This window comes from Gopherus flavomarginatus, chromosome 8 (genome assembly GCF_025201925.1).
Source record: "Gopherus flavomarginatus isolate rGopFla2 chromosome 8, rGopFla2.mat.asm, whole genome shotgun sequence".
Classification (NCBI taxonomy): Eukaryota; Metazoa; Chordata; order Testudines; family Testudinidae; genus Gopherus; species Gopherus flavomarginatus.
In genome coordinates, this window is record NC_066624.1 from 653,523 (window position 1) to 669,988 (window position 16,466).

At 48.4% G+C, this 16,466-nt stretch overlaps 1 protein-coding gene across 13 annotated transcripts in view; it reads right to left on the minus strand.

Moving 5' to 3' along the window:
- The window catches only part of NLGN3 (neuroligin 3), a 109,375-nt gene that overhangs the window by 31,886 nt on the left and 61,023 nt on the right, over positions 1-16,466 (minus strand). For 9 of the 13 annotated variants that reach the window (XR_007775880.1, XR_007775879.1, XR_007775881.1 and 6 more), the window contains 2 exons: positions 15,814-15,873; positions 1,139-1,198 (listed from right to left, as the gene is read on the minus strand). The exons of 2 other annotated variants lie outside the window; for them this stretch is intronic. Coding sequence is in view for 8 of the 11 variants with exons in the window: in XM_050964905.1 (XP_050820862.1) it covers positions 1,139-1,198; positions 15,814-15,873 (120 nt within the window). In the remaining 3 variants the exon portion in view is untranslated. The remainder of the gene's footprint in view (positions 1-1,138; positions 1,199-15,813; positions 15,874-16,466) is intronic. 2 more of the 13 variants (XM_050964906.1, XM_050964907.1) reach the window with 2 other exon arrangements.

Genomic DNA, 16,466 nt, shown 5'->3' on the forward strand with positions numbered 1-16,466 from the left:
GTACCAGAGCTGCTGCCCTCCTCAAATCCGCTCACATGGGGCTTTGGGCCAAGAGCTGGCAAGTCACTGACTCACAAGCAGGGGGTTGTGGAATGCATGGTCGCCCTTAACAGCAACTGTGCAGCAAGGACAGCCAGGTATTTAAAGCAGAAGATCAAACAGCCAAATGGGGGACTTCTGTCCCCCTCAAATCTAACCCGCTGAGTTAGCCTGGGTGATGCTAACCGGACACTATGGCACAGCCTGAACAGAATGCTCAGGGCTACTTTCTGCAGGTCCTGCTGCCCTTCACTGGACAGGTGAGGGGTATCCCTGCTCCTAAATGAAGACGCTAATCCTGGAGAGAAAGCAGAGGCCAGTAAAGTGACAGTGCTCTCTTCTGCAGGTCTCCAGAGCTCCTGACAGCTCTGTGCTCAGCCTATTGCCTTCATTTGTATTTCCAGTTTCCTCTGCATCTGTAGTGGGGAGCGGCAGTAGCAGAGAGCGTGCAAGCGGATGCATATGTGAGAGAGAGAGAGACAGAGAGAGAGCGCGAGAGCTGGACTAGACTCTAGCTAGCAGATCCGGACATGGGTTAAAGCAGGCCTGGACTGCATTCTGCCATGTGCATGCTCCCTGCGAGCCAGTGGGGCCTCAGAGGGAGTCACACAGGACACAAGGGGATGAGGACAGGTGCTGCCTGCTCTGACACTGTGCACCGTGGGGAGAAGGGAGGTTGGGATGGCAGCATGGGGGGTGGAGCCAGAAAGGAAAGTATCTTAGTTGACACAGTAAGTCTGAGGTCCAGCGAGAACTGAGGCTGGAGATGAAATGTGACTGGGCTTGGGGTGAAATCGACCCAGGCACCCTTTGGCTCCTCTCTTGTTCATGTTGCTGTGCTTCCTTAGAGCCTTTTGCTCATACAGAGGCAGGTTGGGCAGCCAGCAAACTCCTTCTAAAGCAAACCCCCCTAAGTTTCCCCAAAGGAAAGGTCTGAGCACCCCCTGCACAGCCAGTCACCCCACCTGCCCGCCCCGTGCAACTGCTCAGGAAACAAAGACACAGACAGACAGGGCTCCCTGGAAATGGCAGAGAATGGAAAGCAAACGGATTTGCTTTGCGTGTCATGCAGCAGCAGCAACCTTGAGCACAGAAATACCTTCGTCTTCATCCCCGTCATTATCCGCTAAGTCCTCGCCCTGTTTCTTAGCGATGGCTCCTAGGGACCAAACACGAGGAGACAGAACAAAAAAGAAAAACAAAAAACAAAAACAAAAGAGAATTCAAAAATAGCATGATAGCAGAGAAGGGGGCCAGGCCCGCAGCACCGCACGGCTACTCACACTGCATCTCTCCATGGGCTTGGCCAGGGCTGCTGGCCAAGCATAGCCACAGTTCAGAGCAGACAGGGACTGCCTCTGCAGGCTGCCTGGGCCCCTCTTCCACTAGAGTCTGCCCTGGGAACATGTGCTCCTTGGTCTGGGGGCCAGGAGAGGGAGAGAACAGGCTTCTTTAAGCAGGATAGCAGATAAGCTTGTGTGCCCTCCTGCCTGCCCCTCCCCTGCTACATCCTCAGCCTCCCCTGTGGCCCACACTTCGCAACCGATTCTTGGACTGATTTGGGGTAAGTTCCATGGCATGCCCATCGGCAGAAAGCCACATGAGGAGAGATTAAAGAGACTAGGACTTTTCAGCTTGGAAGAGAGGAGACTAGGGGGGATCTGATAGAGGTATATAAAATCACGAGTAGTGTGGAGAAAGTGAATACGGAAAAGTTATTTACTTGTTCCCATAATACAAGAACTAGGGGTCACCAAATGAAATTAATGGGCAGCAGGTTTAAAACAAATAAAAGGAAGTTCTTCTTCACACGCGCAGAGTCATCCTGTGGAACTCCTTACCTGAGGAGGTTGTGAAGGCTGGGACTATAACAGGGTTTAAAAGAGAACTGGATAAATTCATGGTGTTTAAGTCCATTAATGGCTATTAGCCAGGATGGGTAAGGAATGGTGTCCCTAGCCTCTGCTTGTCAGAGGGTGGAGATGGATGGCAGGAGAGAGATCACTTGATCATTGCCCGTTAGGTTCACTCCCTCTGGGGCACCTGGCATTGGCCACTGTCGGTAGACAGGATACTGGGCTGGATGGACCTTTGGTCTGACCCAGTATGGCCATTCTTATGTTCACTAACACTCACTCATCATCCTGGTTCCACTAAACCATTTCAAGTTAGTTTGCAGCTCAGGCCTGACTCTCAAATACCTCTGCCCCTTCCTCTACCCATCAACCCCCCGCCATCCCAGGGATGTGTGTGCTGCTCGGTGGAAGGAGCTGCTCTACTGCTGGCACTGGGTGGCACCCCCTTACTTTCACTGTATTGCAGGCAGGGTTTGAAGCTGAAGCTCTGTGCTTCCACCTCAAACCAATTACAGGCACAGTCAGCCACAAATGCCCAAAGCTGCCAAGAAGTCTGTGTGCTATCAGACCCCAGAGCCACTGAGATCCCAAGACAGTGTGCACCTTGAGCCTGGCTTCTCTGGACTGTAATAATGCAAATGGGCATAGATCTGAAACTTGCTAGGGCTGAGTAACTGGTTGAGGGATGTAAACAGAGGGCAGTGGATGGCATGGGAGGGAACAGCTGCCAGGATTACAGTTAGACTGGCCTGATCTAGTATGTTAGTGATCACAGACACAGTGGTGAACAACATGTGGGTGAAATTCCCACGTGATATTAAATTGGGAGAAGGCCAGAACCTCCAGGAGACCAGAGGCATGATCCATGGGGCCAGAGAGGCTGGAAAACCTGAGCAGAAAATAATAGAATGGGATTCCGCTGAGAAAAATGCGGTTAGTGGGTCTGGGAGAAAATAACCTAAAACTCAAACACCCAGTGGGAAGGGCAAACTGTGGAGACAGCAGAAAGTAATGATGGGGTAGGGAATTAGAGTGCTAAGGCAACAAAGAGCAAGGCAGTTCTGTACTGCAAATGCAAAGCATGGCCCAGCCTATGAAGTGTGAGCCCCTCTCTATCCCACTCTGGGGAGATACCCTCCAGGACCCTGTGCTCACCTTCCAAGTCCAGAGGCCTTCCTTCCACAAGCAGGGAAGGAACAGCCCTTCTGTGCATAGTTTTGGTGAGGTCGCATAATTTACCAGATGCCCCAAAAGCCACAATTTCACAATCGAGGAAGAAGGTCATAGTGGTTTAAAAACCAAACCTGGTTTAGAGGAAGAAGATGGCAGCTATAAGTATACATATAACAAATGGAAGAAAGAGGAAGTCAATAGTACTTAATGTAAATCAGAAGCTAAGTACTGTAGAAAACTGATAAGGGAAATCAAGGGACACAGGGAGAAATCTATGGCCAACAGAATTAAGGACAATAAGAAGGAATCTAAGTATATTAGGAACAAAAAGAATCCTGACAATGGCATTGGTCCACTACTAGATGGAAATGATATAATTACCAATAATAATGCAGAACAGGCAGAAGTATTCAATAAATAATTCAAGAATAATTAAATTAATAGAGGAATATGGTAAAGGGAATGTAATGTAACATAGGTTTACCAAAAATAAATCACGCCACACTAATCTCATTTCCTCCTCTGAAAAAAATCATTTTTTAGATAAGGGAAGTGAGGAAAATCTAATATACCAGGACTTCTGTAAAGCATTTAACATGGTACCATATGGGAAATAATTAGTGCAGTTAGGGAAGATGGGGATCAGTACAAGCATTGTAAGGTGGATAAGTAATTGGTAAAAGGGGAGAAGACAATGGGTTGTGCTGAAAACTGAATTATCAGCCTGGAGGGACATTATTAGTGGAGTCCCTCCAGGATACATCTTGGTACCAATCTTATTCAATATTTTTATTAATGACCTTGGCAAAAAAAAGTAGGAATCCGCTAATGAAATTTGCGGATGATACGAAGTTGGGAGGCATCATCAATACAGAGGAAGATCAGAATAATATACAGGAAAAGCTGGATGACCTTGAAGACTGGAGTGACAGAAATAGGATGAAATTAAATAGTATAAAATCCAAGGTCATACAATTAGGGTCTAATAGGAATTTATGCTACAAGCTGGGGGCTCATCCACTGGAAGTGACAGAGGAGAGGGATCTAGTGTGTGGATTGATCACAGATGACTATGAGCCATCAATGAGCTGCATTCAAGAGTTTCAAAGAGCTGGCTGAGGAGCTTGCTGGACAGTTAACGTTGATTTTCAATAAATCTTGAAACACAGAGAAAGTCCCAGAAGACTCACAGAAAGCTACCGTTGTGCCAATAATTCAAAAGGGTAAACGGGATGATCTGGGTATTTAGAGGTCTGTCAGCCTGACATAGATCCTGGGCAAGATAATGGAGTGGCTGATGCAGGGCTTGATTAATGAAGAATTAAAGGAGAGTAATATAAACAATGCCAATCTACACAGGTTTCTGGAAAATAGAAGCTGTCAGACTAACTTGATATCTTTTTTGATGAGATTACAAGTTTGACTGATAAAGGTAACAGTGTTAGTGTAATATGCTTAGACTTCTGCAAGGCATTTGACTTAGTATCACATGACATGTTGATTAAAATATTAAAAAAATATAAAATTAAAATGGCACACATGAAATGGATTAAAAGCTGGTTAACTAATAGGTGTCAATGTAATTATAAAAGATGGTAACTTACTTTTATTGTAACTGTCGTTCTTCTAGATGTGGATGCAGACATGTATTTCATTCAGGTGAGAGCATACCCAACACACCCAAGTTGGAGAATTTTTCCTAGCAGCACTCGTGCCCCATCCACCTCTGTTCCTTTACACCAAAATCCCAGGTTGGAGACTTCAATGCAGAGGGGTGGAGGTGGGTTGCACCCACATCTCAAAGGACAACAGTTAAAATATAAGTAGGTAACCGTCTTTTCAAGTTTGTACAGGAAAATACCGATAAACTTGTGAATATCCCCCACTCATCACAGGGATCCACCCCAGGTCTGGTTCCAGTCACTATCTTCACAAATGATTTGGACAATGGCACAGAGAGTATACTTAGACTCTGATCCCACAAGCAGTTCCAGCAGGAGAGTGGCTCAGAGTCTATTTAAACAGTGAGAGCCGAACTGCCTTCTCAAAGTTTGCATCCCTTCTCAGTGCCATGAGGATAGCATAATGCCTAGTGAAGGTATCCATGGAGTACCATATTCCAGCCCTGCAGATATCCACTACGGAGACATCACTAAGGAATGCATCCAGTGTTGGTTGAGCTCTCGTTGAATGAGCTCACAATGACTGCAGAGGTATCAACCAAGTCACTCTAGAAGGTGTGGTGATGCAGGCAGTTATCCACCTGGGAACGGTCTGAGCAGCGACTGGTTGTCCCGTCAACCACTCAGTGACAGACACAGAGTCAAGGTGATGAATGAAACAGCACAGTCCTTTCTAACTAAGTTGCTAAGCATTAGCTGACATCTGCTCCTCTGCACTTGAATGTGCTTTGGGAAAAAATATAGGTACGTAAATAACCTGATTGGACAAAAATGTTGGGTGTGGTCTTAAAGCCTCCTTGAAGACTTGAGTGTACAGAGAATCTGCCATTAAGGCCTGCAGTTCACTAACTCTTCTTGGGGGTGTTATAGCCAAAAGGAAGGCCATCTTTTGAGAAAGGAGAGCCCAGGAATATGTTGCCATTGGCTTGAATGGCAGACCCATCAGTGACCCATGACCATATTAAGGTCGCACGATGGTGCTGTTACCTTCACTGGTGGAAAATGACAGACAATCCCTTTGAATTTTGGGTTTGATAATACTGATTTTCCACGAATGGGAAGATGGAAAGCTGAGATCGCCACCAAGTAAACCCTTAGGGAGCTCAGAGCGAGGCCTGAAGATTTCAAATGCAGCAAATAATACAAAATGTCCTGAATCCATGCTAAGCGGTGTACTTCGCATTTGTCCTTATTGAATTTCATCCTATTTATTTCAGACCATTTCTCCAGTTTGTCCAGATCATTTTGAATTCTAATCCTGTCCTTCAAAGCGCTTGCAACCCCCAGCCCCAGCTTGGTATTAGCTGCAAACTTTATAAGTGTACGCTGTGCCATTATCCAAATCATTTATGAACAGAACTGGACCCATGACAGGTCCCTGGCTGAAGGATACCCACCAATTTATGGGCGTTTTCCTGTACAAACTCAGCCTGAATCTCTGAGGCCAATGCCAAGCCCCTGAGCAGGTCCTGATATGAACTGAAGTCTTCCAGTTCCAGAGAGGATGACCAGGATATTGCTGCACCATCTGGTGATGAAGAGGAAGATGTAGTTGAGGCCAATGGAATCCCTTAAGGAATGACAGCTAACTGTCATAAAAGTTCAGGATGTTTCTTCACAGAGAAAGCCCGCTAGTAATTCCAGCAGGGAGTGCACTGAAGACATAGATGGTCTCCTGCTAGGGCGAGCAGCTGACTGTGATTTTGCCGAATGAGGGAGTTCCCAGGGATTCTGTGGAGGTCACTGTGGAGGACAGTGCATCTGCACCCAGAAAGAAGTAGGCCAGTGTCCCGTGTCTCTATTGCTGGAATGGTACCAATCCCAGCACCAACTATGATTCTCGCTGTGTCTCGACAACTTTCAAAAGCAAAATGGGGAAGGGGAGAGAGAGACGCCTCTGAGCTCAAATGTGAGGATCCCTCTAAATAGCTGATGGCGGCAGCGGGGCCACCAAACATCCAGCACTATCCTTGGCTCAACCCGACGGTGCCATCAGCACTGAATGAACAGTCAATAGGACCTTGGCTACTGGGACCAGCCTCGATCTCATACTCTGTTTCAGTGCCTTTTGGGACTCAAAATGAAGCTGGTCCCTGGACAGTGATGCAGGCTGCATCGCAGTGAGTATCAGTAGTGAAGAGTCTCTGCGTGTGCCCACAGTGCCAAGCAGGAAGTTGACAGCCCTCTTGATCGAGGGTAAATCACGGTGCAGATGATGGTGTTGGCAACGACAGTAAGTTTGCTACCAAACCAGGAGGAGCTCAGGATGCTGAGAATGATGCCAGTGTAGTCGGCTGGTCCTGAATAAGCGGAGAGTCAGGGATAGACAGGTACAGCAAACCTGCTGTCGGGGTACAGACTGACAGTGCCACTGTCTCTGCTAAGGGTACTGGACTCAATGGGCAGCCCTGAGGTGGTACCGGAGTCAATGGTATGGGTTCTCCCTGCCAGTACTGAAAAGTGGGTTGATGGTCCTGCTCTAACCTGAGCAGTGGGAGACTCCGGTGCTGGTCCGTACTTTTCTTAGGCAGAGAAGATGGGTTTCCCCGACCTCTGGAATGGCCCTGCTCTGTTTTATGGGTTCTTTTTCTCAGGGACGCAGTCCCTGATCCTTTGGGGCAAGTAATCCCAGTTTGGTTGAGAAGTTCCATAACGTACCAGCTCCAGTGTTCTTGGAGGGGCTGGATTCTCCACAGCAGTCCTCAGGGCTAAGGAAGGCCTCAAGGCTTGAGATGGTGCTGCTTCAATCATAAGTCTCTAATCGTTCGCATCCTCTTTTTAAAGGACTGACAAATAGAGCACCTTTCCTTAACGTGTCCTTCCCCATGACATCTAGTGTGGGGATAGCCACCCTAGACGAAGGGTAATGTTTAAACCCCAGGGAGAAACTAGCCAATTACTACTATAGCTATCTAACTGCAGCTACTAACTATTTATTATCCCTATATACAAGAAAACCACAAAAAGCTGTGAAGACAAGTGTGGGGAAAAATTACACTAAGAGCTCCGGCACGGGCAGTGAGATGGAACTGAGGGGGGTCAGGGCAGCACTGCCATTATATAGATAAGGGAGGGGCATGAGCATACCCCCTGGGTGCTGCTGGGCAAATTCCTCTGACTTTGGTGCACAGGGCGTACACACAACTGAATGGAATACAAGTTTGTAACCACTCAAAGAAGAAGCAGGGAATCATCATCAAGCAGGTGCACTATCAGTGGATCCTGCAGATATCAGTTCTTGGCCCTACACTAATTAACATTTTTATCAACGACCTGAAAGAGAACGTAAAGTCATCACTGAAAGTTAGCAGCTGACAGAAAGACTGGGGAATGATAAATAAGGAAGAGGATAGATCACTGATAAAAGCGATCTAGATTGCTTGGTATACTAGATGCAAACAAATAATATTCATTTTAATATGGCTATATGTAAATGTATACATCTCAGAGCAAAGAATGTAGACCATATTAACTGGATGGAGGACTCTATTCTGGGAAGCAGTGATTCTGAAAGATTTGAGAGTCATGGTGGATAACCATGATAACGAGCTCCTAGTGAGCCACTGTGGCCAAAGGCTAATGGGAACCTCGCATGCATAACCAGGGAAATCTCAAGTTGAAGAGAGGTTGTTTTACCTCTGTAATTTGGCAGGGGTGTGACTGCTACTGGAATATTCTGTCCAGTTGTGGTGCCCACAATCCTAGAAGGATGTTGATAAATTAGAGCGGGATCACAGAAGAGCCCTGAGAATGACTGAGGGATTAAAACATCCCTTATAGCAATAGATTCAATGAGCTCAGTGTATTTAGCTTAACAAAGAGAAGGTTATGGGGTGACTTGATCACAGTCTACAAATACCTACGTGGGGAACAGATATTTGATAATGGGCTCGTCGGTCTAGAAAGGAAAGGTACAACACACAATCTAATGGCTGGAAATTGAACCTAGACAAATTCAGATTAGAAATAAGGTGTAAGTTTCCATCAATGAGGGTAATTAACCACTGGAACAATTTAATGGCCATGGTGGATTCTCCATCAATGGGAATATAAAAATACATTTTCTAAAAGACATCTTGTAAGAATTATTATTTTGGGGCAGGTCTCTGGCCTGTGTTATTCACGAGGTCAGACTAGAGGATCACAATGGTCCCTTCTGGCCTTGAAATCTATCAGTCTATGAATACTTTGTTATTTCTGAGTGCCCCATCACCAGAAACTTGAGTCAAATTCAGGTTCTTCTCTGAATTCCCACAGAAACAATGAAGGACCCACAGCGAGCAGCGTGACTACTGGTTACAGGAATCAGTTACATAGGACTTGGCTGAATGAAGAGTACGGGTGGATACAAAAAGGAGCTACAAGTGTGAAGGGTGCAGGGACTGAGCAGGGCCCTCAGTGGTTACAACTAAGAGCAACAAGATTAAGTTCAGCCAAAATTTGGGCTGAGTATCAGAAAACATCCTGCAATAGTGAGGCGTTTGATTGTGGAAACAGCTTCACAGGGGTGTGGCGGCCAGAACCTGACAATGTAGCAATCCTGCCCTGCCTCCCAGAATTGGGGTAACACCCAATAGGTTTTGGCTAGTTACCAGTTTATTTGCATCTAAATACACCAACCCACTTCAGATCCCAAATCCTTAAACCTGACCACAGAAGCCCTAACAGGTCCAATCGAGCCAGTCCTCAGGGCCAGGCCAGAGCTGCTAACCAGCTTGTTTATTTACATCCCTAGACATGCAACTGACAACATTAAAGGATACTTGGTTCCTCCTTTCCTCAGCTAACAAGAGGATGTTTCTTCTGCAAGAAAACCTCTGAAGCTATCCATGAAGCTGCACTGGCTTCATGTTAACCAGTGCCAAAGGCTGTGTGGATACTCATTTTAGTTTAGTGTAAGTGTATTAGAAACAGGTTTAAGCTTAACCAAAATAAGCTACTCACACCAAAATATGAATATCCACATAGGGGTTGCACCAGTTTAACTAAACCAGTGCAAATGTATTGTAGACAAGACCTAAGACACGGGGAGGATGGCAGTTTTAGGGGGTTAGCAACACCAATCGCAGGAGAAGCACAGCACTCTGAGCCCAAGCCTCAGCGTCTTCAAAACCAGCTCTATTCTCCTTCAAAACAAGGCAGCCGGAGAGTGGGCTCACTCCACCTGCTGAGACCAGCTGAATGTTGTGGCAGGTGCTAGTGTCATGCAGGGTCCAAATGGACTGAGTTTAGGGATGGCTAAGATAAAGGGAAGGTGGGTAGTGGGGTAGAAAAAGAGCCAACCTGAGAGCAGTGACAGACTAACCCTTCTGCCCATCTCACCTAGCTGCATAGGGTATCACAGACCCATAGAGTTAAGGATGGAAAAGGCCTGCAAGCGCTCAGACCCACTCGAGGCAGGAAACCTATCCTAGGGAACAGTCCTGCCCGGGGTCTAGCAGGGGTTTTCTGTCCATTCCCTGTGATTTCAGGGACTACCCAGTAGCCATAGAAACCAGAGCTATGCTGCTGGAATGGGAGGAAGGGGAAGAGACACTGCAGTTCCCAGCAAGGCAATCTCCCCAGCGAGAGGCAGACAGACAACGCCCTGCCCTTGCTACATTACAGCTGCCTGGGACACTGGCTCAGCTCTCACCAGTGCACAATTTCAATTACGAATAATTTAAAAAAAAATCAACTTTCATACAAATTGTCACAAATACAAACAATGGGCCAAGTGCCCTGAGCAGCAACAGGCCACCTGGCACCAGGATGCCATTCCACCTGTCTCACCACCTGGACTTCAAGGCCATCAGGGCCCCCTCCCTCCTGCACTATGGCCCCACAAAGGGCCAGCCCTGGGACACTAACAGCAAATCTCCTGAAGGCCAAAAATCCCCAAGCGCCTCTTCATTTTAATTAATAGATCTGCAGTAGGCAATTAAACGGAGGTGCCTGCATGCTGGTTGGCACCCCAGCAGAGAGCCACTCAGAACTGCCTGAAGTATGAAACAGCTCTGGAGTTTAGCAGCTCTATGTCCAGCGGGCTTGAGGTCTGGGCTAATAGGAGGGGATTTGTGCAAAAAAGCCAAATGGCTGCGATGTTAATGAAGGAGTACCAGCGCAAACCCCTCACCTCAGGGACCTCCTGGAGAAAGGCAGAGAGAAAGCACCAGCTGTTTAACTCCCATTGGCCAGAGCATCTTTTGTGTTGGCAAAGAGTCAAACAGATCTATGGGTCTGTAGAAATAACTAACCCCATGGGGCTCTGGTGCCTCCCAAGGGAGAGTGAGGAGTCTGTGGCCCTTGAGGGAGGTGTGTTATCCCTCCTGTGGGGGGCAGAGATCTAACTAGGCTCCACAAGGGAGCAGTAAGAAACAGACTCAATTCATATCAGATCCAGTGAGTTCCTCTACCCAGAGCTCCTCTGGCCCCTCCCTCTCTGCTGGTGTAGCTATTTCAACACAGTTTGGTCACTGGCTTTTTGGTAACACTCACTAGTTTGCAGGCCACAGGGAAGGAGGCAAGAGTTGTTCTAGAACAACACAACTGCAATTCTCACAGAGTCAGGGTGGGAAGTCACCCCGCACTGCCCTAGCTGATGCACTTCTGTAACCACTCAGGGGCTTGTCTACACACAAGGGGTGTAGCACTTTAGCTGTATTGGTGTATTAAAGCAAGACAGCCCTCCCAGGGTGGGTGCTGTAGTACACGGGACAGGCCTGTACTGGAAGTGAAATAAGCTATAGCAGTATAAGGCACCTTGATACTGGTCAGACTGTGTCCACACTAGGAGTTGTACTGGTAGAATGATATTAGAGCCCTCATCAACCCAGTTCTACAGGCACAAAGTCTGTGCGAAGGCCAGACCTTACTTGTCTCACCAGTATTGCGTCCAGTTTTGGTCCCCCCCACTACAGAAGGGATGTGGACACATTGGAGAAAGTCCAGTGGAGGGCAATGATTAGGGGGCTGGGGCACATGACTTATGAGAAGAGGCTGAGGGAACTGGTGTTATTTAGTCTGCAGAAGAGAATAGTGGGGGGGGGGGGGGCGTGATTTGATAGCAGCCTTCAACTACCTGAAGGGGGGTTCCAAAGAGGATGGAGCTCAGTTGTTCTCAGTGGTGGCAGATGACAGAAGCAGCAATGGTCTCAAGTTGCAGTGCAGGAGGTCTAGGTTGGATATTAGGAAACACTATTTCACTAGCAGGGTGGTGAAGCACTGGAATGGGTTCCCTAGGGAGGTGGTGGAATCTCCTTCCTTAGAGGTTTTTAAGGCCCAGCTTGACAAAGCCCTGGCTGGGATGATTTAGTTGGGGACTGGTCCTGCTTTGAGCCTGGGATTGGACTAAATGACCTCCTGAGGTCTCTTCCAACCTTGATATTCTATGATTCTAAACTATTCACATCCCCTCAGGGATCAAGCTGGCGTTTGGCTCCCAAGAGAAATCAGAATGGGCAGAGGTGGAGACCCCTGAGGGCGTTGGGCAGAGCCTTTTGTAAGCTGATTGCTCTGGGTGGAAGCAGTGTGCACAGCTCCCTGGTTAAGGCAGAGTAGAGCTTGGCATGTAAAGCAAAAACCGAGCCTGAATGAAGGCCAGCGTGGCCTCCACAGACGACCAGGACATACAAAGAACAGAATGAACTTGAGGAGGTAGACGGGATGCATAAAGCTCCCTGGGTGGCCAGAACTCTCTGACATTGTAGGAGGCCATATTTGAAAGCTGGTGTGTTAGAGAGAAGGATCATTACATGCTGCTGTTTATTAGCAGAGGCTCATGAATACCCCAAAGAACTCCTCTTTCAAAATGGCTGCTGGCTCCCGTTGCTCTCCTTGACAGCGAGAACAAGGCTGAGGACTTTTTTCGAAACAGTCACCATTTCCCATTAGTTCCACTTGAGAATGAAGCCAAAACATTCTGAGGGAAAGAGCAGAGGCCACCTTGGGTACAGCTCGACTTCCCTTCCTTTGGAAACAAGACGGTGACCATCTTGTTCTTCAGGATACCCATTGGCCCCTGTTGAAGGAGACACTTGCAGTGAGAACTGTTACCTCTAACACTGCGCACTACGTATACTGACCAGGGAGTGTCTGAGCTGTGTGCACGCAGGAGCATGTGAGGAACAGACAGGCTGCGCATGTTTACAAGGGAATATGGAGGCCAGGAGCACGGGGAACTGGTCAGGGAGCTCTGGCTGCTCCAGAGTGGAGTGACTGACGTGTACAGGTTAATATGGACATAAATAAAAAGTTAAAATAAAAAAACTGATCTGAAGTTGACCCTTCCTATCTTCAGATCATTAGAAATATCCCACAGGAACCTGCTCCTTAGGTTTCTTTTCTTGTTTACCATTCACGTATGAAATTTTAATAACTTTAAAGTACAAGGAAATTCAAAGAAAAAATCCACAATCTCCTGAAGTTAAAGCTGGGTAAATAGCAATAACTTATGTAACAACATTCCAGAATGTTGCACCTATCTCCAAACCAAGAATTACTAACCCAGGAAGTTGAGAGTCAAGGCTGAATGTAAAAGCAACCCAAACATGTTTAGAAATGGATCTATTTCATTTTTAGCCCCTCATGGCCTTCCTACAAGGCAGAAGTAAGGTTGCTTGGGCGCCTTAACTGTGCGTTTCCATTTCTTAGTGCATTTGGATTACTTTTACATTTAACTAGAAGTCTGAACGTTTCTGTTAGCAACACTTGGGTGGGGATAATCACTGATGCGAACTAAGCACCTTCACTATCCTACAGGAAAGGCAGAGCTTCCTCTAACCTGAGCCAACCCCACTAGACAGCCACTAGGGTCCTTCCTCTGCAGATGGAACATACACAGGAATCAGCGATGGACAGCACAGAAATCCCTACCACAGGCAGAAGTGGTGGGAGAGGAGACACCAGGCTGAATCTCTCCCCTACGATCATTTATTAATGGCATTTAATAAACATTCCCCCTCCACACACACACACCCTGCACACCCAGTGACCAGCTGAAGTGCCGGCTTCCCCTCCCAAAGCAAGGGGTCTGTGAAGCCCTGGCAGCCAATGGCAGGCTGGGAAAAGAGGGCTGGGGAGCTCTCTGAGAGGAAGTGCTTTGAAGTGGCTCATGGAGGGCCAGCTGCTGGCACAGCATGAGAGGGAGCAGCCCACTCCAGAGGCAGCGTGTGGAGACTCCCTGATGCGCTGGCCCTTTCGGGCAGCCTTGGCACTCACAGAGAGATGGCGTGTGAGTAGCCAGACAGTAACAGGGAAAGCAAAGCAAAGAAACCAAACAACAGAACTCAGGGAAATCTCTGGAAGGAAAGAGAATTCTTGTCAAATCTCCAAGCTGTGCCGCACTGCACCAGGTCCTGGACACCAAGAGGAACGCACAGAGAAGAGAACAGGAGGACACAGGACCCCAGGACATGACAACCCCTCCCAGGGCAAGGACTCAGTAGCCCAAAGGCCCAGCCACACGAAGGGCTCCAGAGCCTGGGCAGGCCACACAACTCCTCGAGAGCCACTGGGTTGGACCCCACCATGTGTGTGCGTGTGTGGGGAGAGTGGCAGTCCATCCCCATGGGGGCTTCTCCTCTCCCCACATGTAGCCTTTCAGAAAAGCTTGCCTGTCCCTTTGAGGGAGAAGTGGGACCCTTGTGCTGGATAGGAAAGTTCTGGCCCTTGCCTCACCACCCCAGTGCACTGCACACAGATGCAGTACTCAAGGAGGTACTCAAGGCCACTGGGGCAGAGCTGGGTCTGTGCTGCTGGTGTGCATAGAAAGCTGCTTTCTGGGGAAAACCCAAGTATGATTCTAGCGCACATTTCCCATCTTCTCCCACAATCCTGTCTGTCTCTAGCAGCTGCTCTCCTCCCCGCACACTGGGGTCTGTGACAGTGATGCAGAATCATGCTTTTTCAGGCAAACCATTCCCAGAGAGGACTGTGATGTCACAGATTTTGGTATCAGGTGGGGACTGCATACACGACTCCAAAGAAAAGATCCTGCTTTGTCCCTGCCTCGGGGCTGGAGACTCCAAGGCAGGGCTGTGGAACATAGGCTAGAAGCAGAATGGTTTCTGAACTGGAGCTGTTTCACAGCTTTCCAGGCGGCAGCCATGTGCGCAGGGATCCCTGGGGCAGTAAAGAACTGCTTATGAAAGGGGCTACGGAGCAGGTTTCCATGTGTGCCAGATAACCCAAGAGTAGGGTCTTCAAGGGCCAGCATGAAGGGAAAGGAGAGGCACGTGTATGTGCATGTGAGCGCAGAGGTGGCATGCCTGACTGAGGGAGCAACATGGGGGTGGAGAAACAATTCTACAGCCAACAGAATTTACATATTTGTATAGGGACACATGAAATTAATGCAGCTGGGGGGCAGAGCTTCCACACACATGGTCCCAGTTCCCACAGCAATCAGAACTCTACCAGGCCTGTTCACAATGGTGCGGTGCATACCCATTTACACAAGCACGCCCATGTGCGGTGTACATTTCAGTAGGACCTTTGACTAGGTTGACCCCACCTCAGGGAGACCAAATGAAAGGTGTTTCTCCTGCCTTTGCTGCCATAAGATGAATGAATGGGATGCTTTGCATGTAAATGTTAAAGAAGGTGAGAGTACTTCTTCCTCGACAGCAGCACTCCCAGGCCTTGGGAGCTGGGATCTGCTGGAGGATTTGGGTGAATGGGGTGTGCAGTCCATATTTCTCTATCACCCATACACCCTCAATGGGAGCGGGCTGCACTGGCTCCAGCATGCAAAAGCAGCTGTTCTGAAAGGCTTGGAAATGCACCTGGGTCCTGCCCTGATTCAAACCCAGAGCCTCCCACTGAGGAGCCCAGTCTGGCCCTGGAAAGGGAGCAGCATGTAGCAGGAGCATCTTGAAGGTTCCTCTGAGCAGAGGATGGGTGGATGGACAGACAGACAGTATTGCAGGCTGTATGGAGGGCCCACTGTCTCAGTCACATGGCACGAGAGGAAGGCTGAAGAAATATGCCGCAGGCCTGGAGAGAATGGACAGGTGCCCCCCCTCCTCTCTCTCTCTCTCTGTCCTCTCTCTGTGCCTCTCTGTCAGGTCCGGCTTGCTACATACCTCCTTTCCTACATATTTTCTTGTTGGGCTTTCGAGCGCATTCCTTGGAAATCCGTTTTACTGTAAAATGAATAAAAGACTACAAAATAACAGGAGGCTCCACCGGCTGGAGTGGGCATGCAATTACAACCACACTGCCCACCCTCCCACCACCCCCTCTTGGGACCGCGGGACGTGGGGAGGGGAGCATCGCTGCAGGAGGAAAACTCTGGGGCCAGGGGTACTGGGATGAAAGGAAGTTATGGTGCTGTCCTCTGCAGCCTGGAACCCCCAAGGAAAGAGAAGCAGAGCTGCTGGGGCTCCAGAGCAGCTGTCTTCCCAGAAAACTGCTCAGGGCATGGCAGATTCCCCCTCCAGTTCTCTTCCATCGTAGGCTCGTGTGTTATCGAGAGATTCTTGCAGCTGGCACAGCCCATGGGATCCCACAACTTCCCCTTGTGGTGAGGCTGCCATGGACCTGAGGAAAGGGTGCTGCCTCCTTGGCACTGCTACTTACAATTAAGATGGAATCCCCTATAGAAAAAAAAGATTGGAGAGAGAAGAGGCACCCTGAGGCACTCAGCCTCACCACAAGGGGCTGGGTCCACAGCGCTCCAGCTCCCACCCAGCTCCACCTACTCAGCCCCTGGCTGGTCCCAGTGAAGCACATATGC